Source organism: Chelmon rostratus, chromosome 13 (genome assembly GCF_017976325.1).
Source record: "Chelmon rostratus isolate fCheRos1 chromosome 13, fCheRos1.pri, whole genome shotgun sequence".
NCBI classification, from domain to species: Eukaryota; Metazoa; Chordata; class Actinopteri; order Chaetodontiformes; family Chaetodontidae; genus Chelmon; species Chelmon rostratus.
In genome coordinates this window covers 11,703,593-11,726,675 of record NC_055670.1, presented here as the reverse complement: position 1 = coordinate 11,726,675, position 23,083 = coordinate 11,703,593, and the positions used below count along the sequence as shown (strand labels likewise).

The window sequence follows — 23,083 nt, the reverse complement described above, 5'->3', positions numbered from 1 at the left end:
AGCTTTTCTTCATGGTAATAGCTAGAAATGATTAAACTACACATTGATCAAGCAGCACAGGAAGCAAAATCTGATCTGTGGTTTTAAATATAGCGGTTTGTTATATATACACAGTACGTCAAGGGTTAAGTGCTAATGATGGGGGTCGTTCGTTGATTTTCACCACTCTTAACGTACATTAAGAAAGTATTTTAATCCAATACTCTTTGCTTTGAAAAGAGGGACCATTAGGGCATTTTACTTGAGAGTGAAGTTTTGTCCTGTCATTCACCTGCAGAGAAAGAGAATTCGGATCTCTTTAAAAAGCTCCTGAGTGACAAACTAATTGAAAGGTTTTATGCTGCATTCCTAATAAATTGTTTGACAATGCTGACAGGTGGCTGCGCTTGACAATTTTCACCTCCGCCACCCCTCACCGTTGTCCACAGTGATAAGCTGCTGCTTCCCACACAGTATAATGTTGGGAGCTGGAGGGATTATTATTTCTCATTAAACTGTAACAAGAAGGAGCTGACTCCAGAGAGAGGGGGACCAACAGGGAGAAGTGGAGAGGCAGAGTGAGGCTCGCTTCAGTAATGAGTGCACCCCCTCCCGTAGTGGAGAGGCAGTGGATGTGCGGTGGTCAAGACAGTCACCATGGGGCTAAGACTAGATCACACACACAGCACAAGACCACCAAACAACCTTAATAATGCAGAATTTGGCTCTGTGGTGCTGTTCAAGCTGTCAATCTGCTGTGCAAGAAGCCATGTTTGTCTAATCCAACAAGAGGGTTTTCCACTCCGAGGCATATTAATGAGATTTTCACATCTCGTCTGCTCTTGAGGGAGGGCAGCTACAGAACTACAAACAGTGAACCTTTTCAAATTAACTCATACAGTCTCAATCCTTTGATTTTCCTCTTTGCAGCATTTTGTTCTACTGCGACTGACCATTAAGACTGTTAGGGGAAAAAAAAGAGACAGAATAGGAAAATTAATCAGCGTAAAGCATTCAGCGAAAACAAGGAGAAAAAAAGACTTACCATCAAACCTTTTATGTCTGGAAACAAAGGTGCTTCTCAACTCATGGCTCGTTTCATCGACAAGATTCTCAAAGTCCTGTTTACTCTGTTGGCCAAACTTGTCCTCCATTTCCTGGGTGCAACATGTGTTTCCCTGAGGACATACACGGAGATGTTCACCTGCAAAACAGGACAGAAAACAGCTCTCAATAAATGTGACAACTGGAGCACATAAATTAGAACATTCACTCTTGCAAACCTTCAAGAAACAACTCCTTATTACATTTGTGATTTCTATATATAAGGAGGTGAAATCACAGGAAGTTCAGATACACTTTCACGAGTTAGACATGAAAATATCAGGGGAGGAGTGAGAGGTGGGGGGGGGGGGGGGACACCACGACGAGCAGGAATATTTTCACATCTAGCTCACTGAATGAAGGGTTTATTTCAACCAAACCAGAGTTGGTGATTGTCGGAGAAGTGGAAGCACTAACCGTGACGGTTTTTGGTGAGTTTTATTTTTTTCTGTCAAGTTTAAATCAAATGTGTTTCACGATGATCTGCAAGGCAAAATGGCTGCCTTTGTCAATGGAGTCTGGTGAGCGATATAGATGCTGGTAACAAAAGGTCTATCTCTGTAGCGATCATTTCCATAAAGTTGTTGGATGCTCAGAATAACGATCTGAGCCTGTCAGTGGCAAAAACAAGCACTTTATGTTGCAGCCAGTTTCGTGGCTGCCGGCTGAAGCGACCTACTGGACCAATTCCAAAACTTCTTGTGCCTGTTGCACTGAAATGTGTAAAAAATACAGCCCAGGTTTAAAAATACCAGAATTACCTTTTGATATTTGCAGCTGACTAAGGAGAACCCTGTAAAGAGGGGTTTGAATATTTTTTGCTGGCTACGTACATGATATCGTGCAAAGAGACTGAGGCTGAAGCTGCATGCCCCAGGCACCATGTCAGCATGCTCACCAGTCCAACAGCACGCGACCAGCAGCCACACAGAGGCACGCATGAGCAGTGAATGTGTGTACCCAGTGACGAACCACTGATCCCCGCTGTTTGTCTGGAGCACTCCTTTGCTGTTGTAAATGACTTCATTGACTAAGTTTTGTTAGCGCCTCTCTGTTCATGACACTTCAGTTCCACGCTGAAAACAGCCTACAAAACACGTTTTGGAAATTAGAGGAGATGCATATTAATGAAACGATAGCGCTAGTTGGTGTCAGCTTAGTTTAGCTTGACAGTTTTAATAATACATACATAATGACATCATGATTAGGCAGATAAGTGCGTGGCACAATCGAGCGTCATCTGGCACCTTTCCAAGCAGCCTTTAGCTGCTTTCCATCGATAATAGGTGCAAAAACTGTTTAAACTATTCACACTTCTTATGTTTTTGGTTTTGTTGCTTTGGACATATTTAGACTTCTTAAATAACCTGCAACATTTCAAGAATTTGTGGCCTTTCTTTGGAGACACTGCGCCACAAAAGAGCCCGTATTGAAACATAGCAGCATGAAAATGGGACTTTTTTAACAACCATTTTGTGATGTCAAAGGTTTCTGGGTAGCTGATTTCAGTGTCCTTGAGTTGGGGAGCTTCACTCTTTCATGTACCCTTTTAAACATTTCAGCACATTTAAACACAAAACTACACTAAACAAATGAGGGGCTGAGAGTAGATGGGCACAAACCACATGCAAATGAATTATAGTTACTCCTATTCATAAACCTTAGCCTCTCGGCATCTCACAAACCAACTGACATTTAAAGTGTCACCGACATGAATGCCTCGTCAGGGACCGCTTCTCCGACAGGAAAAGAAATATGCGTGTTCACTGTAATTTTCTCTTTATAGAAATGGACGGAGTAAAACAAAGGCTGGTGCCTTCTAAGATCTTTAGCATGGTTTTGTGTAGAAGAACAGTCGCTCTTTTTTTCTCATTCGGTTTGACAATAAAAAAAATACAGTCGACAAAGGGTTATCAAAGTGAAATCAGTGGGGAGAACAGATAATACTTTCCTTTAAAATATTCTCTTGCACATTGCATAATTGATGACACTGGGGAATTACTGAAGTGAATCAAAAGTTAATGATCTACATCACTCTGTTCTCCCGAGCAGCGTTTATAAAAGAGCCATGGATGAAGCAGACTGTCTTTAACTGCATTAATTTCTACATCCCAGTCCAAAACATATGGAAGTATATTGACAACTGAAGATCCGGGAGAGCGAAATACAAATTTGAGCGCAAACCAGTCCGCAAGTCAACCTTTGAGAGGATAAATCATTAGTTGGGAAATGATCTTGTTTAGTCACTTGCTTCAGAAACAAAGACCTACATTATTGTTGCTGTTATTGCTGTTGGTATTATGTGTAAGGGTACATGAGGCTGTAGCAAACCAAGCAGCACTTCTTACTAAAAGAGCAAAGAATATACAGAAATGTACTGAATCTAAATGTATTGCAAAGCGATTCAGTTGAACTGTAGGTTAAGTAGTCTTCACATACAGAAAGCTGTATGAGTGCAAATTGTTATGGCAACTCCTTTAACGCTCTGAAAAACTTGAACAAATCAAGTGCACAGGAACAGGCGATGGAAGCACAGCCATCCGATAAACGAATTACATCAGCATAAGAAACGATACCATACTGGAATCGGCCGTGACTCTGGAATCTGTGCCTGTGCGCTCTCAAATGTCGGCTTGCTGACCAATGGCGCCCAGAATTTGTTTATTGCTTTTGTCGGCAACATAATTCAAACCCAGCGCGACTGTGGGCGGCTGCGAGCGCGACAGGAAATGAAATCATGTGATAAATCTATCCGGACCAGAAACTGATAAAGAACGTCAGTGAAGACGGCTGTTGGAATTCAGTCAAGCTATGGACTGACCTGACATGATTTCCACGGGTCCCATGACAAATGCAAGACTAACAGCAGCCTTTTCCAGAGAGGATGTCATGTGATGTGCAATGTGCATGTGTGTTGTAGCTAGTTGTGGCACATTTCAATAAGATTCCCTTATAATGACCATATCTCGAGTATGATAGTCGTGCTTACATGGAGGGCTATTTCATTTTTTTATGTCCACACACATTATATGATCTGCCTTCTCTTCCCCGCACAAAGCATCTAATGCACATTGTCCACAATGAGTATGAGCTTTCAATCAGGCCAGCAGCTGTAAGCAGATGGCATCTGTAAAATTCCCCCTGCATGCAGCAGAACAAGAAAATGGCTTTCACTTAGCGAGCACCATACTGAGTAAGTGATATTATATGTGGACATGGTCCTGTTGTACGTTGGCGTCTGCAAATGCTAACAAGCTGACGTTTTAACCCGGATTTTATGTCACATGTGATAAATTACCCGCACCCAGCACGGCCATGTTTACATCAGCCAGCAACTAAAAAACACCAAAGGGGAAGAGATGAAAAAGTTCCAATAGGTGACACCAGCAGGTCAGAAAATAGCTTGATTCATAATGACTTTATTCAGCTCCTCAGTGATTCCTCCTTTATTCTGATAACATAATAGAGCATGAATGCTGACACCATGTGTGTGTGTCGTCTCAATAACTGCTGCTACTTGTTCAGTCCACAGTTAAAGGAACTGCTACAGAGGAAAGATTGAAATGATTACAGCATGAAATACAGGCGTGCCACATCATATTGTTCACAATAATACCGGTGCGGATCAAGAAACGCATGCAGAATGGTGACCACAGTGTGCGACAAAGTAATATCATCTGAAAGTCCTGTCAACCAGCAGCTCCGGTGCGATTATATCACCTCGGCGTGTAACGTCTGTCACGTGATAGCGGTGCAGTGATGACACCTGAGCCGGCTCCGCTCGCTGATGAAGACTGAGAGAGGGTTAAAAGCTCTGAAAAGCGGCTGCTGAGTAGAGATTATGTTGACACGCATAGAGAAACCAAAATTAAGGATGAACTTAAACGCTCAGGATAATGTTGCACTTATCATTTCTCTTCACCAAGGGAAAAAAAATGACAAAACAAGACGGCAGTTTCACAATTACAATATTAAGCCAGTGTATGTAGAACGCCATGGAGGGATCTCAGAAAGTCTTAGGTTAGCTAAATATTTTCATATACAGTATCCTGTAGAGGTCAACTACAACAATATTAAAAAAATATAGATTTTAACTGTATGCACTAAGTTTTGTAAGTGTATTTTGGTTTAACGTTCTCTGAGTAGAAGACAGGGCAACATGATTTATGTTATTTACTTAATACTGGCTGACAAAATACAGCAGAAAAACTGTGCAGTGCTGATGATTTCATTTAGACGATGTTTAGTAGTAAGTATGGCAATTTTTGTATGCATGTGTGGCGTGTGTGTGTGTGTGTGTGGCACACTGGGGGCAGTGAGACACACAGAATGAATGCTTTTGTTGCTAGCTGGATCAGCACAGGCTTGTGCAGAATAAAAGCAGTGCGGTTAGTTTCTCTTTTCTGCCCTTAAACTGAACATAAATCCTCTTTTCAACAGACAGACCAGCTGAAACAGAGGGCGGTAAACCATTCTGATAACACATGTCTTACAGCATGTTTTCTCTATATATCTATATCTATATATCTCTGTGTGTTTGTTATGGAATTCAAATGTGTTATTAAAAGTATTTAATCTAATTTACCATGGGGGTTTGTTTATAAATCTGTGCCATTAATTTTCCTATACACAGTCAATAAGGATAACAATGAACATGCGTGTCAATAGGGAACTGCAGGATCAATCAATTAAATCAACATCCTACACCTTATAAATCCAGGGAAAGGTTTCAGGTATGCACCTCCACAAAAAAAGGCTTTGATCTTAGAGGAGAGAGAAACTGCAGTGCAAATATGTCAATGGAGCGTTCACTGGACCTCCCATTGCAGATGTTTTGTGTAATAAGGCCAACGAACGATGACGATTCCAGCATCACAGCCCCATTCTCTCTACACACTTCCCACACTGATCCCAACTGCACTGACTGAAAAGAAAGTAAAAATAGTATTTTAAATCAACACAAAAAAATAAAGTCATTAAAAAAAAAAGGATTTGGCTACCGGCAAGTCCCTCGTGCCACACATTTTGAGTGCAGCCTTTTCATCAGGTATGTCAAGAGGGAAAAGGAAAATCCATCTTGAAACAACAAACCTACTGTGTGCTCCAGCGGTCTCAACAGAGCAAAACATCACTTAAAAATAAACCTGTCGTACATCAACATATGGGAAGGTTCTTTCAAGGGACTCTACCACTCAGCAAAGTGCCATGACCTGACTCGCCAAGGTTAAAACAGCACTGAGGCTTCGCAGATAATCTATCTACCGGAACACAGACCACACGTTACCAAGAGACAGGATGGACTGTGGCCCAGACAGCTACAGCAACGAGAAACTGTCAACGATTTTACAGCTCATTACCTTAACTGACATTATTTGGATGAGATTTTAGATTATTTATTGTGAATGAAGTGAAAAGGCAGCAACCAATGACAAACTGACCTCCATTGTTGTCCAAAACTACAAGCCCACAAACACGTGTAATACACTGGTCATATGTTCCTTCTTAATGATGAACGGCACTATAGATTGTTTTGACTCAAACCCAAAGATCAATTCATGGAGCCTGAAATTATCCAATTAACTGCTTTTCTAAATCATATATCAACCTGTCCTCTACCTGCTGCGACTTGCTGTGTCCATGCATCATTTCAGCGAAGCATGAACACATGTGTAACCACCGGGAACACCCCAGCAACCAGGAATCGCCATAACACTTAGCAACCACATGGATAACCTTGACAACCACCCAGCAACCGCTCACAGGACCACAAAGGCTATTACCCCTTTTACAATATAACTGTTTGTGATGTTTTTGATTTCTTTTCATACTTATTTGACTTATACTTACTTAATACTTAACACTCACCAGGGAGAAGTGCACTGCTAATGTCATCTTGTAGGTTAGCTAGCTTAACAGCTAACTGTTAGCAGGACTTATCACTTCATTTCATACAGATGTTGGGTATGGTAGGTGCGGTTCTAACTCTTACATACCACTGCTAACAACACACTGTTTGCCTGTGACTTAAAAGCAATAATGCAAGTATGGCCGGTATCCAGACCAGAGCGACAGCTGCTGCCAATCAAACACGAACATCGACAAGCCCCCACTACAAACCAAAGGGACCATTTCTGATATTATTTTTATATCATAATAATTTTTTTCTTCCTTTTAATAATAAAAAAACTGTGGCTGTAAACTGTTCTGCTAATCTTAGCACACGCAATGTGACTTGATTTTACTCACAGGCCGACTGCAGCCAAACTGTTGACAGTGAGGATGTTTTTTTGACTTTTTTGCTGGTTTTAAAATGTAAAATCAGGTTTGTTGGAGCTGAGGTGATGCTGATCTTGTTGCCGTTTGGCAGATTACAGTGTGGAAGTGTCTCTGTGGTAAACAGTGAAGGCCTGTAACACAGGTTGGTTGTGGTGATCCTGGTGTTTAGCGAATACTTTGCCAGCTCTTGTTCAGCTTTGGCTGCTGCAGCAGCACCTGTGACTGGCAGACAGATCTGAACCTAAACCCCTCATCTGAAGGAACTGTGGGCAGGACAAACAGACTGACAGTTACTGCAATATTACACATACATCATATGAGACAAATTTAAAGTCACTGTTCAGTAGCCATAAAAGAATATAAATTATTAAACAATCAATTTAGACTAAGATAATGTTGGATGTGTCACAAGGCCACCCTACAACAGCAAGATCTTTAGTTGGAGTTTAAATATTCTAAAGCCTAACCCTGAACACATCATTTTCCATGTGGTCACACAACACATCACACAAACTGCTTCTTTATTCGCGTAACCCATCAGATTTCTACTAACACTCCACCTCCTCTTAACTAATAAAATCCAACAGACACAAACTCTTTTAGTCTACTGTAGCTTAGATTTCACCAAACACCTCAGATGGATTAACAACTTGCATTCAGCAGCCATCTCTTTACACTCACTACACTTTCACTCACTTGTCAGCTGTTGTCAGGACTTACACCTCAATTGAACCTTTGACTGCTTTCAGTACACTTCAGCTCATTTCAGCGCTCACACTTTTTTCTATTCATTTCCTTAACCCTTCCATACTGTTCTTTATTTCAAAGCACGCATAAAAAACTCCTACTGTTGATACTCTTTCGGCTGCCTCTTCGCTTGCAGCTCTTCCAAGGTACAAGGCTCATTAATTCATTATTCTATGATTTATCATTCTACAACCCAGGGTTGTACAATGAATATGATGTCTCTGGAGCCCTGATCAGACGGCAGCAGGGTGAACAGGCTGTGGGGTGGTATTGTTTTTGAGTAGCCTTTGAACTCAACGCAGGCACTTCACCTCACCAATGTCACTGATGCTGGTAGAGGGGTACCAGCGATGCTCTGTGCAGAGTTAATCGCCTGCTGCAGAGTCCTCCTGTCCTGGGCCGTGCACACCCCATGCCAATCTGTGAGGTTTCCTGTCAGGATGTTTTCTGTTGCTCCTCTGTAAAAATTAATAAGAACCTGGCTCGGCAATTTTGCCTTCTCAAGTTTCCTTAAAGAGATATGGTTGTTTCTGAGCTTTCCTTGCCAGGGTGGACCTGCTTCAGCTCAGCTCTACTGATGTAAACAGGGGTGTGTGTCTTTGCCTCATTTTTTCTCTAAAATCAAGAATCAGCTTCTTGGTTTTGCCAACTTTGAGCAGTAATGTCTCATTGTTGTTTGAAATCCAGCCAATGATGAACAAACACATTTCGCAATAGAGTTCTCTCCAAGTGCAGGATTGCAGTCGTGTGTGTGTGCATGTAGCATGAACAGGAGGGGGCTGAGCACACAGCTCTGGGGGGCTCCGGTGCAGAGCAACAGAGTAGAGGAGGTGCAATCCAAACTGTCTGAGGTCTGTTTGTGAGGAATGGCCAGGTTCAGAGTGTTGTACTCGAGCCTAAAGTGATAAGTTTGCAGTGAAATCAGCTTCATGGATTCGCGGGCTTGATTGTGTTAAACGCTGAGCTGAAATCAACAAACAGCATTCTGATGTGCCGTAGGTGTTGTTGTTTTCAAGGACAGAGACTGAGGGGAGGGCTGTGGAAACAGCATCCTTCGTGCATCTGTTTGTTCTGAATGCAAACTGGTGAAGGTCCAGGCTGGCTGAGATGTTGTCTTTGATGTGCCAGAGAACCAGCTTTTCAAGGCACCTCATCAGATTTGGGGGTGAGCTCCACAGGGCAGTCGGCAGCTTGGACTGGTCACTGCAGACGTTTTAAGTACAGGGATGTTGTTGGCAGTACTGAAGCAGGTGGGAAAACTCTCCTGTGACAGCGATCTATTAAAATGTTCAGTAATGACATCAACTAGCTTGTTGGCACATGTTTTTAGTGCCCAGGTAGGGATGTTATCAGGCCCAGCAGCTGTACTCATATTCACGCTCAGCAGGATTCTTCCCACCTCTGCTGTGGATACTGACGGTGGCTTTTAGCTCTCTATTCATACAGGCTTTCTGGTCGGGTAATGATTTCATTGTTTCGTGATCAGCACGTCATCAACACATCTGCTGATTTACAATGCCACATGTTGATGATGCATATTCTTCAAGACTGATGTGGTCCTCCTGAGTGGTGACATCTGATGGTTTGACCCTTTTTATGGGTGTAAGAAGACAGAATCAGTCGGGAAATACGGACTGATAGACCAAAGCGGGCTCTGGGGACAGCTTTGTTGCTGCAGAGTGCTTCCCCTGGTGGGGATGTGGACATGCTGGTGAAATTTGAATTAATCAGTTCTGAGGTCTGCTTGATTAAAATCATCAGCTACACTAAAAATACCATCTGGCTGTTTTGTCATGTGACTGCTAATGACTTCATACAGCTCCTGTCGTGCATTTTTTGAATTTGCATCTGGAGGAATGTAAACAGCAGCAAACACTCTCATAGCAGATAGGTCAACATCTTAACATTAAAACCTCGACATGGGAACCACTGTCCAGTCACTTTGACGGTGTTTGAGCACCAGACTTTATTGATTGAGTCTTGGGTTCTGTCGGTGTGGAACATGGTCCGCCCATCAAGTGCAATAGCTTGATCCAGTATTCTGTGATGGAGGCAGGTCTCTGTTAAGATGTGGGCAGCCTGAGTTCACGCTGTTGAGTTTGACCAAATTCTTATTTCATCCATCTTATTTTCCTGCGACCAGACATTAGCCAGGAGTAGGCTGGATAGAGGATTAGCCTTAGGACCAAACTGGCTTAGCTCTCTTCCCTCTGTTCCTGGGGCGATCGCACCACTCGCGGTGACGTGCGGCCTGGCTGGTCTTGCGGGGCAGTTGGAAGATGCTGTGGGCAGTTATCGTCCCCACATCCACAGCACTTAAAATAAATCCCTGCACTTTCTTTTCTAACACTGATGAGTATATTTCTGTCATAAGAAATATGTGTCACTTACGAAGGCGAAAACAACGAAACTGCTGTTTGAAACACTATTTTGGTGCAAAATGTCTGGAGTGACTAAACTAGGGGTATCATTGGCTCCTCACTGGATTCATATTAGCATCACCACTAATGTTCCTAAAAGATGGAGGAGAAACTTCTCAAAATAGGCCAGCAGCATAATCCACTTCTCTGCCATTGATTTGTATGCCTAGTATGTTCACAACTAGTCAACTATGCACATACGTATATACATGGCTGGTTCATAGCCTTGGAAAAATTGGTGGTGCACTCAAGTTCGCTGCCAGACTGGCTGAATACAGTTCCATTGTCACATTCCATTGATAAATTGCTGTATTTTTTTAAGTATATGTTGCAACTGGGGATGAAACATTAAACAGCTTGTTGGCATTGCTGCAAAAGAAGTGCTTCTCTGTCTCCGTCTGTCTCTCAGTCACACAGACATGTAGAGACACATGAAATGCAGGGCTAGTTACTTTTTCTGACAGCGCAGGACTCTGAAAAACTGTGTAGAATCAAAAACGTCTCTTCTGTGATGAGGTTTGCCAGATGCAAGGCTTTATCAATGATAAATGTCTTAGCACAGCTTTGGGATGGCTTGTTTCTTTACTCACTGGATCTGCACTGAGCCAAGTCTTATGCAGATGAGGTTTTGTTTGTTTTTTTCTGGGATGGCACCAAGCATGACTTCCACCTGAAGGTGTCTGTGATCCTGACTTGAGCAGCTGGGGGGGACTATTTCCCACTAATAGCCTTGCATCAAAGCTGGCCTTTAGCGAGTTATTCAGAATCAAGAGGACTGTGAGGGTGAAACAAGGATATTCTCCCTGCTTAGCTTTACTGTACCAAGCCACTCCCTGTCCTTTATTAATCCAGAGCTAACAGGAGGATGCAAAACCTAGCACCATATCATGTTTAACATGCTTAGAAATCGACAGATCTTACTCATATTGTTAACGGAACAGGCAGCCGATTCAAAACATACTAATGTTACATCATTAGTGTTAACATGCACCATGTAAAGTTGATAGGGGGTTTTGCATGCACTTGATGATTTATTAACACTCACACAAGCTGTCATCATGAGAAGCAATTACTTCATGTCACTTCCCTGTATGTAATCAAATGGAGTGTCAATCAAAGTAGCTAGCTTATTATCACTGCTGAAGGAGCACTGCAAAGATATTTCAATTCCTCCTTCTTCCTGCTGAAATGTGCTCACATTTTACAATGCATATCATCTATTTGATAGATTTCAGCATTGTTTTTTAATTGGCTGCAAATACAATACCCTTTCCCATGTTAATATCCAAACTCCCCTCTCCACTTTCTTTGCTCCCGCCGTCCCCGTCACAATAACAAGTGGTGCAGCAAATTATCATTGCAAAACTGCATATATTAACACATACAGTAATTGTTCCTAAAGTGTGTCACATTAAGTTATCTTCCTACAAATCGCACAGCCTTGCATCTCGAAGAGTTAGCTTTGAAGATACAAGACTCAACTTGGCATGCAAGTATTTCTACTTTTCTGATATGATGCAGAGAAAAGCTAACAACAGCACTGAATGGCAATGCTATTTGGTTCCTCTGATCATTCTTGCAGAAGTGCACAGGTAAAACAACTGAAATTGGACAAATTTTGGAGGGACGGCAACTATAGAGATCATGCAATCACCCAATAGTCACGGCACTTTCAGTAAAATTACAACATGACTGTAGAAAACTTTTTTCAGTGTATATGAAGACATTTTGGCTTTTACATCTTTTCCAAACTCAATTCATGAGTCAGCTTGGAGGATTAAGTGTCCGAGTTGTTGCGCATACCAGCAAAGGTAGGCCACCTCTCAGAAGTATTCATCAGTGTACCTGGCCAAAGAGACCCGCAGCATATGTGCTCTGCCATCTGCTGTGTCCCATGGTTCCCCCGACAAACTTTTTATGGATTCACGCTTGAAGCCACACTGAGTCCTAATGAGATCAACATTACTACTGTCAGTACAGTTTCTTCTTATTCCATGTCACATCACTTTATCATCAAAAGGCAACTGCAAAGTCGCCGAATTTTTGCACCTTTTTTTGAGACATAGTCCTGTACTTAATTCTTAGATTCAATTCCTTCATGTTTTTGGTCAAATTTTAGTCAACAAAGACCCTCAACTTAGTCTTATTTTAGCCATCCATTAATTAGAAATCATTTTTGAGAATGTGAAGTAAAAAAACGTCCAAGTGTCTGCCCATTTTCCTACCAAACCCTGTTGTTGCCATCATGCATTTTATCTGTCATCCTCTGACGTTAGCCAAGCTCTGAACACATGCTGTAGGCATGTCATTTATATAATTCATGGGAATATATATAATTTCATGCCTTGTCTTCATCATCAATCGTCTTGGTGATGCTTGATGTGATGCGGTCACTGGTTGGAAGAAAACTCTCAAAAAAAAAGCAAGCCTACGCGAAAACAAGTGGAATCAAGTGATTTGTGCTCTGAAACTGCTCAATTGTTTCGATTAGTCTAAACCAAGAAAAATGTTTTTCAAGTCTATCTAAAGCTAAACCAATTTGCCAGATGGGCAACGGGATCACCCTTCAACCGGGCAGGGCTTCACACAAAATACTGCACTCGTGTCACATCAAAAAAACAGCGCTGCTCATTTCTGCTATCATATCGACATCTTCAATACAACTTCTTCAGAGCTCCTCCCGACGCTCAAGCAATTCCCAGCGGATCGTTTTCCTGATAAATATCTTCCCGTCTCTGAGTTTCAAGAGATTTAGGCTGGCTTGTGTGGAACTAAGGTTGTTTAAACCACATGATTGAATCCACAGCCTGGACACAAACACAAAGCAGCGCACACATTACTCCAGAGAGGAAACAAACTCTTGATGCCGGCTCACTCAAGACGCAGCATTGACAGGCTAACAATGAGGAAATGCACGACCAAATGAATTAATGAATTAGTCTGACTGCAAGGAAGTAAGTGGGTGGATATACCGTACGAATAAATTACCGTGCAAGTCATGTTCTGGCTTTATGAGCATCGTATCTAGAACTGATGCACTGTAAGGATCTCATTATATCTGACCCTAAACAGGCTGAGTTTGCCAACTCATTTCACCTCCTTGTTAAAACTAAATCAAGAGGTTAGCCAGAGGTTGCTGTAAATCACTATTCTATCCAGCACTCATCACATTCACTCAATGTCATAGCTTTCAGACATCCAAAGGTGCTTAATGTACATAGTTTGAATTCACCCTTTTTGTTTCACCACTCTATATAGCACTCCTGAACATGCCCTCTGACTGATGGATAATCAGACTTCGACAAGAAAACTACATCACATCCTTAGGAACTGCGGCACACGAGAATAAAATCCAATGCATATGAACATCGGCACGGATCTATAAATCTGCGTATTCCACACAGTCATTCCTTCGCACTTTTAATAATGTCTCTAGAGGGCTTTGTGTACAGAATAGCCAAGTTTCTCGTTCGAGTCAGAACTCGCATCAATCAAAACTGAACGACATTATTCCTATCACATTTTGGGTCATGTCAGAAGTCATAATGAAAGGCATGCTCGCGTTTTAAATAACTGGGGGATGCTGATACAGAGGAGTGTGTGTCCTTGGGTGAATGAGGACAGGTTCAAGAGGAAATGAATTCTCACTGACATAAAACAGTCTACAATAAAAGCAGCACAGTACAATGGTATGATGGTATTCTTCATCCTCGGGAGAGTCAGCGTGAAGGGAAAAAGGACAGGAATAAAGATGTTGGAACAGTTTCAGACTCCTAGCAAATGTGTCAGTAATTTTTTTTTTTCTTGGAATATGTCAAGATATTCCACTGCAACATGCCATGTGCAAGGATGTGTGCGTGATAAAGAGGACTCGACGGTATGTCGTTTCATATTGAAATATTTTTAAATGCACGATAAAAAAAAAATGTCTTTCAGGAGAGAAATATAAATGCATAACTGCCCTCTGTCACAGCAGAAGAAACATTTTAAGAGGCTTTGAAGAAACCGCGGCGGAGGAATATGTTTTCTAAACAACATATTTTGTTTTAAAGTTGATCGTTCCCAAAACTGGGCTTCACGGCGGCATTTGAACATGAATCTGTGTCTGAGGCTGATGCCTGATACATTCCAGTTCAAAGACGAGAATTCTGGGTATTCTAGTACAAAGGAGATGACCATTCAAGTTAAAAATGTGTGTTGCATTGGTAATTTACCTTCTCTACAGAATTATTTTGATAACTGATTCATTGTTTCAGCTGATTTCAGTCAAAAATGCCAAACATTTTCTGCCTCCAGCTTGTTTATAGTGAGGATTTCTCATTTTCTTTGAAATGCATGATGATAAACTGCCTATTTCTAAGTTGTGGACTGAAATTATGATGTGCATTTTTTTCTTAGTGTCCTTTGCAGACCAAAGGATTAATGGAGAACACATTCAGCAGATGAACTGATAATAAAAATATTTGTTAGTGTACACTGAAGCTATCCCCTACACTTAAAAAAACAAAACAAAAACACAAAAACACAAAGACCAGACGTATCCTTGTATAAATCTTTGCCAAGAAGATAAATATGCAACCAAAAAGTACAATACATGTGACCCTGAGGTTAATAGCTGTGGAATATTCATGTGCCATAGCTTTCTGCAAGGTGCACCAATATCATTACAGCTTAGATTAATGTATGGATTTCCCTTACGCCATGTGCAGCACATTTAGGGATGACAAGCACCGCATAATCAGCATGTGTAGCACTATGCCGCGGCTTTGATATTTATTGTGGCGCATGTAATAAAGTGGAGGCATGAGGAGACTGGTGTGGATATTCGATCCACATGGGCAACGCGCCTAGAAGCCCCTGAGGATGAGACGAGAGCGGGCGAGCCACTCTCTTCTGTGTCAACTTGCTAAGTGGAGCATGGCAGAGGACTGCACTACAGGTAGCAGCTGGTGGCTGTTTGGAGACCCGCAGGGCCTTGAGACCTGCACTGATCATTACCTTTCACTCGGCATTTACAGCTCAGTTTACCGACACTGGCCGTTATCAGCCCTGATACCTTGTTACAGTGTCCTCTAGTCAGCAGCCTGCTTAACTGGGAGGGAGAGGAAACAACTAAACTGCACGACACGCAGCTCCCGGCGGCGGCTCACCGAAACACACCGCACTGAACCACCCTCTGGAGCAGTGTAAGGCAAACATCCTCTCCAGTTGCACATCATGTCTAGTCAGACGTTGTCAACAAGACAGGAGTGGCAGACGTGCAGCTAAAGATAGATCCAACGACAGCAGTGAGGCATTTGGGTGTGGGGGGGGCTTTGTTTCACGGTGGCTAGGTTTTGACAGGCAGATGAGGTGTCGGGGAAAAACGCCAGCTATACGTCACAGCCAAAAGCCAAAATCTGATCCCCATGTCAATGAAGAAACGCACATTGATCCCGAGGATTGCTTCCTGAAAGCCAGCGATGATCCGCGGACGGCTCGAGAAGAGAGACAGCGGAATTTTGTCAACTGCTGGAAAACGTGTAAACAATTCAGAAAACCGAGCAAACGGAATCAGACAAAGCAGGAGTAAGAGATATGTGCCAAAAACGTCTGAGCAACATCACCAGTCATCTGATCATCTTACACATACACAGCAGCATTACTCTGGTGGCATTTCATGTTTTGGGTGAGAAAAAAAAATATGACAGTCAGTCTCCCAATTTAACCAAAGTAACACCTCTCAGCTACCTGCAGTCTGAGGAGATGAATAAGTCCATTTTGGGCTCGGTAGTGTCTTTACAGAATGATGTCCGTCGATTCAGCATCATAAGATGTAACCTACCAAAAGGAGCTGAACACTTCTATTTTTGCAACAAATCAAGCATGTAGCACGCAGTATGTGTAGTCTATAGTGGTCAAAAGTTTTTTGTTTTTTTTAAAAAAGGAAGAAAGGAAAGTAGGATCAGTGACTGGTGGAGATGTGTTTACGCCAGCTTCTTAAACGAGGAATGAAAAAGCTCGTTGTCAGTGGCTCCAGGTTAGAATTTAATTGGACAGCTGTTGACAGGAACTAATAGATCAAAATAACATCTATTCAATCTCTTGTTGACAGCGGGAGCGCTCATTCTTTCACATTTCAAATGATTCTTAAACCATTAAATAGCTATTGCCACGTTGTCTCGGGAGAATCACTTCAATCCATTTTCCTCGTTTCTCACGGTCGATTTATCTCGAATGAGTTTGACAAACATTCATTCTTTCACGGCCGTGTTCGCGGCGTCGCTCCCCCAGTAACCTATACGATAACAGCTGCTTATCAGCGGTGTAAACAAAGCTTGTCTGGCTTACAGTATTTGGTCAAGCTTCAATAACCCTGTGTCTCTTTCTTGGAAAGCTTTTGTCGCTATGTTGAAATGAATTAAATGCAACTTTAAATATCTTAATTATGATTTTCTTATTCACACAATATGGACTGGAAATTAGCCAAAACAAACAGCATCGTTAATAACTGCCAGCTATAACCCCCTCTGGTTTTAAACTATGGAGGCTGTATTAACATCTCAGCAATCAGGTTTGTGAGCATCAGAAAGTTGGACGTAAACCCCGCTGAAGGCCACAAACAAAATAGACAGAAGGCTGGCGTCACAGGCGGGATTAGGGCTTAGAAATATTACCCCCAAACTATTTATGGTGTCTAAAAAAAAAAAAAAACATTAACCCTGAAGATGCAAACAAAATTCATATCTAAAGCTATCTTACTTTTGTGAGCTGGAACAGAGCCTTGCTGCACAGACTAGAGACTCCAGACTGACAGAATGAAATAACTGTGGAGTGTCGGTCACACAAAACAAGATAATGGCTTCATGAAGGTGAGCCAGCGGTCCATTTGAGCAATTCAGGTGGCCGGAAGACAACAGAGAGTGACAGTCATGCTTTGAATATCGGCTGATGAGTTAAAGAAAAACTTAACAAAAACAGATACGGCACATTCAAAGAGATGGAAAAAAAATGGGAGGAAATTACAGAAATTATATAAGTGCTCCTGTTCCCATCGTGTGTAAAGAAATGACAATACAATGAAGTCCAGAACAGTCCACATTAACTAAAACTGCACATGAGCTTGTTTCATTCATGACTACATAATCAACATTAAAATGACAGCTAAGGGAAAAACATTTAAAGTTTAACACTCAAAAGCTCCTATTTGTTCATCTGGAGCCTGGTTGCTAGCCGCTAGCTGTCTCTCATAGCAGCCGTGCCCATAATTATGCACAGCTTTAAGCCTTAATATAACCCAGACAAGTGAGTTATATAAAAATTCACCCCATGTAAAACTGTCACATACAAGAAAATGTGATGAATGAAAGGAAACTGTTCAAACTTCAGCAGAGAAGTTTGTGTTCATGTCGGACTCAAAGGCACTTTGTCAAAAACTGAGTGAAGAAATAAGTTTTCAGGGTCTTTCATGCAGCTCTATTATGCTGAATAGCATCAAATTGTACAGGTGTACCGAATACACCTCTGCACTCACAACTCAGTCTCACAGCAAACTGTGAAACAGTCACAAAATCTAAGTCAAGGTCAAGTTATATAATAAATATGCAACGTCTGGTGAGACTTTCAAAATAAAAGCTTGCTGAGAAACAATGTGGTAGCAGTTTGGTTAGCTTTGCTTATGCTATATATGCTATAATAACACTGACTCTTGGTTTCACACAGGAATTAAACCCCAGTCTCCTGAGTGAAAGTCCTGAGTTTGACCCTTCCATCCAACCAAGCCAGGTCAGATATTTTGCTGCTCTTTAAGTAGTGGTCTTGCTACCTTGATACTGGGCTGGCACTTCATACAACATCATATATAACTTTATTTAATTGTAAATCAAATTGTCTCTCTATTTAAAAACAAATGTAAAATAAAAATCAAACAGCCCCCCCCCACCTTAAGCTTTTTGATATGCTTTGAGTGTTGTGTTGTTGTGCTCCCAGTGCTGCAGCGCTGAAACACTTGCAGGACACAATGTTTCCTGCAGCTCTCAGAGGGAACACCCGTAGAGAGAGCCCATCATGAGACCATTTTGGCATTCATGAGCATGATTGATGACACAGAGACGGAGGCAGAGTTGGAGAAATCCCCTCCGCTGTGGGGAAAGTGATGATTGTTTGGATTCTTCTCCCCCGACAGTGCCCCCCTCTGCCTCTCAGTAGGACGCATTCACATTACATTACATGGCCGAACGCTGCCTCACATACTGCCGCCGCCGTGCACAAACTCAATAACTCCGATCCCAAAAGTCTAATTATCTGCAAGTTTATCCCAAACATTTTGATGTTTGCAAAGCAAAAAAAGTAAAAGCATAAACACGCCACAATCCCACCAAGAAGCTCTCAGGACTTCACTCCCAGTCATACCTCCACATGCGTGTGTGACAGGAAGGTCACAATGATGTGACAATACATCATAGCAATACCGGCGCGTGCTGCGGGGGCTAACAAAGTCACCTGGCCATTCCCTCTGAAGGCACTCCCATTTAGCCCTTTTTAATCCTCTCCATCCCATTACATGACTGTAGAGAACCTGTGCACATTTCACGCTTCAGCAGAGATCGTTTGCCTCGTTGTGCAGGCAGCCAAGTATCACATAAAATATCAGCACCGTTATTTCCGTCCCATCTCCATCTCCTGGCCGGGAGTAAACAGAGCTGGACGTCAAATGATAGTTCAGAATATGACATGCTAAGAAGTTCCACTGAATCCAGCAGTCTGCTGCATGACTCACTTTCCATATCTCGCCATCTTGTCTCAGATGTTGAGTGGAAACGGAGACAGCAGGGGCAGGACTGAGCGCGGTTCTGATCTTTCACCAGGGCAGCCAAGGAGTGCATTTAAAAAGGCTGAAATGTTCGGGATTTGTTGAATTCAACTGATTTAAATACAGGCTGGTGCGTGGAGGGAGATGCTCTGGGCATTTTTAAATGTGCGAACACTTAAAGGGCTCCTCAAGTTCATGCTCCCGTGGTTTCACAACGGAGCTGTTGACAGCCTCCAGCCCGGCGTGGTCAGCAGACAGAAGCATGGCCTAAGTCTAGCGGAATTGCTGCACCAACCGACCCCTTCGGCTTTGGTTCACAACAACATTTCTGTCAATAACACACCGACTCTGCCACTGTCATTCCACCTGACCTGGTTCCTCCTGTTTGACCAAACACAAAAGCAAAAACCTGGGATCCGAAGCTTTTCGTGAAAAACATACCGTAGCGGTGGTTGAGCACTCCAAGTTGTGCTGAACGCAACACTCCTGCAGAAATACCCTGCTGAGTTCCCTGTTATGTTTGCACTGAGTGCCTCATGTTGGTCAAAAAGCATCCAGCACGATCCTAACTTGAAAGGCAACTACCATGAATGTGATTAAGAATTTCACAGTAATCTAATGGGATTATCTTCAAACAGATGGCTCAAGTCACAAAACGTGGCATACACGTAACTTGACGAGAGAAATGTGTGTTTTCTGTCTAATTTTCCGTCTAGCAAGGTCTCTGATGGCATCTCACATCAAAAGCAGCGCGAGCGAGCACGCCCGCCTGTCACTACGATTTGATTTTGAAGGCCCCGCAAATATTGGATAATGACAGCGATTTCAAGAATCCCAACAGCAAAAAGCGGTGATTCAACATGATCGTACAGAACGTGGAAGCACAATTTGTAGAGGTGGACCGCGGAGGTTGATGTCTTCCGCCAAATCATCAGAGTTAATGGAGTATGATGGCAGCTGGGAGGCTGACAGGCAGCAATAAGATCGAGTCACAACGAGTCCCACAAGGACCAACTAATCAACAAGTACTGGAATATTAACTCCAATGGAATGTCATCACTGAAGATGCTCCCCGTCCGCCACATGGACGCTCTAAACCGCGTCAGTGCCACCTCCTTAAACCTCTAAGGTGTGAAACCTGCTGCACGGATGTAATGGACAGAAAGTGAGCACAAATGTGTTGATGTTGTGGAGTAATCTGCCAGTAAAACGGCCAAAATCTCTGACACATATAACATAATGCATCATGATCTTTTTTTTTTACCTTCACAGACCCTCTAAGCAAACAGTGAATCTACTCTGAACAGCCCTTTAATGAGAGAAACTACATACTCAACGATAATTCACCGACACAAAATGATATCAATCTCCAGAGTTTAAGCAGTTTAAATGTTGTTTTCTGCTTCTGGGACTTTTCAGGAGAGGCTTTTTAACATTTTATATAAAGATATTTACCCTCATACTTCACTCCCGGCTTAGCTCGAATGTTCCTCGCATGACTGAGAGGCAATACGTTGCAGCCTGAAGGACGTGCCCATCACGGCGCGAATGTGCTGAGCTGCTGATAATGCGTTGTCTCTCCGGCAGACATGTAAGGTTATGACTCACTCAAAGAGCAGATCAAAAGACGTTTATTCGGGGTGACATCATTCGGAGATGAGAGAGATTGAATTTTTCACTCATTTGCGAGATTAGTTGTGATGTCAGCGACACGGATCCAAAGGATTTAATCAGTTGGTTATTCAACCCATCTCTGAACAGGTGTGCCTGTTATCAAATATGCAGCCTTTTACTGGTGCCAGGTTCCCCGCTTTACAGAGAGAATCATCAGTCCTGAAGCATAACAATGGCCTGGAGAGACAACTCAGGGGAAAAAAACACTGATTATTCCTCATTACTTTTCTTCAGCTGCAGTATTGACATAACAGGCCACATGTAGGTACAGCTAGATGATCATCTGTTCACTGATCATGAGAAAGCTCTTGTAAAATCATCTACTACAAATTCTGTAGCAATTTACGTGCTGACACATAAAATAGTGTTGCAGTAAAACACTGTTTTGACTCTTTGCAGGACTAATTTTTATGCATTGATGTCCACTTCCAGCACTGCAAATTGCATTAAAAAAACTGTTACTTTAGTCCCATGAGAGCCAGAAGAAAATCCAAATTAAACCTCTCTCATCATAAGCCTGGGTGACACAGGACCCAAATGCAAACAGTCCTGAATGTGGTTTTCACCCAATAAGGTGTTTAAGATAATTGGCCCAGAGGATAATGGCTGAAATGATGGTTATGGACTGCTGCTGAAGCACTGCAGGAGCCAGCGCTTCCACTTCCACCTTATCACTTCATTTTCTCAGGACGGGAGTTCATCTCCAGAGTGGACCGTTCATTATCTCCGCTTGGTCAGCACAGCCGGGCACCTCCGCCGGACGCGCGGGGACGCATCTCGCCAGCAGCTGCCTGTGGGACTCTTTTCACATTCAGCACTGATGCCGCCTGATAGGACACCGCTATCGCAGCATGAATATATTAACAGCTAAACCGGCTCCCATAAACTGATAGCCCCTGGGGTTGTGTGTTCAGGCGTTTTAAATGAGGGGCTTTACTCTTTCTGATAACAGCGGGCCTGTCACTTCACCGAGGCGGGCTGTGAGGACGCAGGAGGCTGCTCGTCCGCTCGCCTCGATTAGGACTCCTCTGGTAATCGAGTACGCGTCTTGTGTGCGGTTCAAAACTTTGGTCTGTCAGACTCGCAGCTGCAACTTAGTGAGTGACAGGTGGTTGAGGTGCTGTACTAGTCTCAGGCTGCCCCCCCTTGCAGCATTCCGACCCGCTTTAAGGACCGACAGCAACGACTTTTGCATCACAAATGAACTGCAATGGGATGCATTTTTTTTTTTTTTTTTTTTTACTTTTCCATGCGTAGCTCCGCATCACATACAGACGTGTTCATTTCACAAATCTTCATTCCGACGCGCACAGCTCTGCGCGACAGCCTTACCTGGGATCTCCTGAAGAGGAACATGTGCGAAGCTGAAGCCTCTGCCGACACAAGCTTCCCGCACCTCGCTGCAATTCCGCGCCTTGAAATCCGCCCTCGCCGCCACAGACAGCACGGAAAAAGTGCAGATGAGAGTCTCTAGTCTGAGCATTGTTCACTTCTGCGGAGCTCCTTCTTGTTCTCTGCAGTATCCCGCTTGCTGGTAAAACTCCCCTGCAGCAGATCCGCAGGTACTTAATGACCGGCCGTCTGATGGTCGCAACTCAACTCTTAGCGTCTACAAACACATTCCCTCCCCCAGAGCGAGGTTTTCTATCGCAGCCGAGAGCGGTTTAAAGTCCCCCCGGCGCCGCAGAGAAGAGGGCTGCGAGCCTGGAGGTGCCACATGAATCCGGGCAGTGCGGTTCCCGGCGCCTTCACTCAACTTCGCTCCCAGACGAAGCCTCCCGGTCGCTGTGCTGGAGTGGAAATGGTGCGCGGAGGGGAGCGCACTGTGCTCACATTAGATATACCGGCAGGGCACAAAGCGGGACACAAAATATGGAGTGGAATCCAGCCTCTTCCACTCCGGTGGGGGCTGCAGGTCGGCACCTCCCAGCACAGATGTAGTAGTAGTTTTTTTTTTTTTTTTTTTTTTTTTTTTTGTTGCTGCTTGTTTTTGCATGAGTGAACTATGGGGTGCAATTAAAAAGAATCACACAGGTTTTGAAAGAAGTCATTTTTGTGACATTTCCAGCTGTTACAGTAAATATTCAAAACC

General features: G+C 42.9%; 1 protein-coding gene across 1 annotated transcript in view; it reads right to left on the bottom strand.

Annotated features, from left to right (window-relative positions):
- Positions 1 to 22,771, bottom strand: part of LOC121616199 (glypican-6-like) — an 81,965-nt gene extending 59,194 nt beyond the window's left edge. Inside the window, exons 1-2 of the mRNA XM_041950896.1 lie at positions 22,324 to 22,771; positions 1,025 to 1,183 (exon numbers count right to left, since the gene is read on the bottom strand). Of these exons, the coding sequence (XP_041806830.1) occupies positions 1,025 to 1,183; positions 22,324 to 22,474 (310 nt within the window). The 5' untranslated portion in view covers positions 22,475 to 22,771. The remainder of the gene's footprint in view (positions 1 to 1,024; positions 1,184 to 22,323) is intronic.
- Between the last annotated feature and the right edge of the window lie 312 nt (positions 22,772 to 23,083).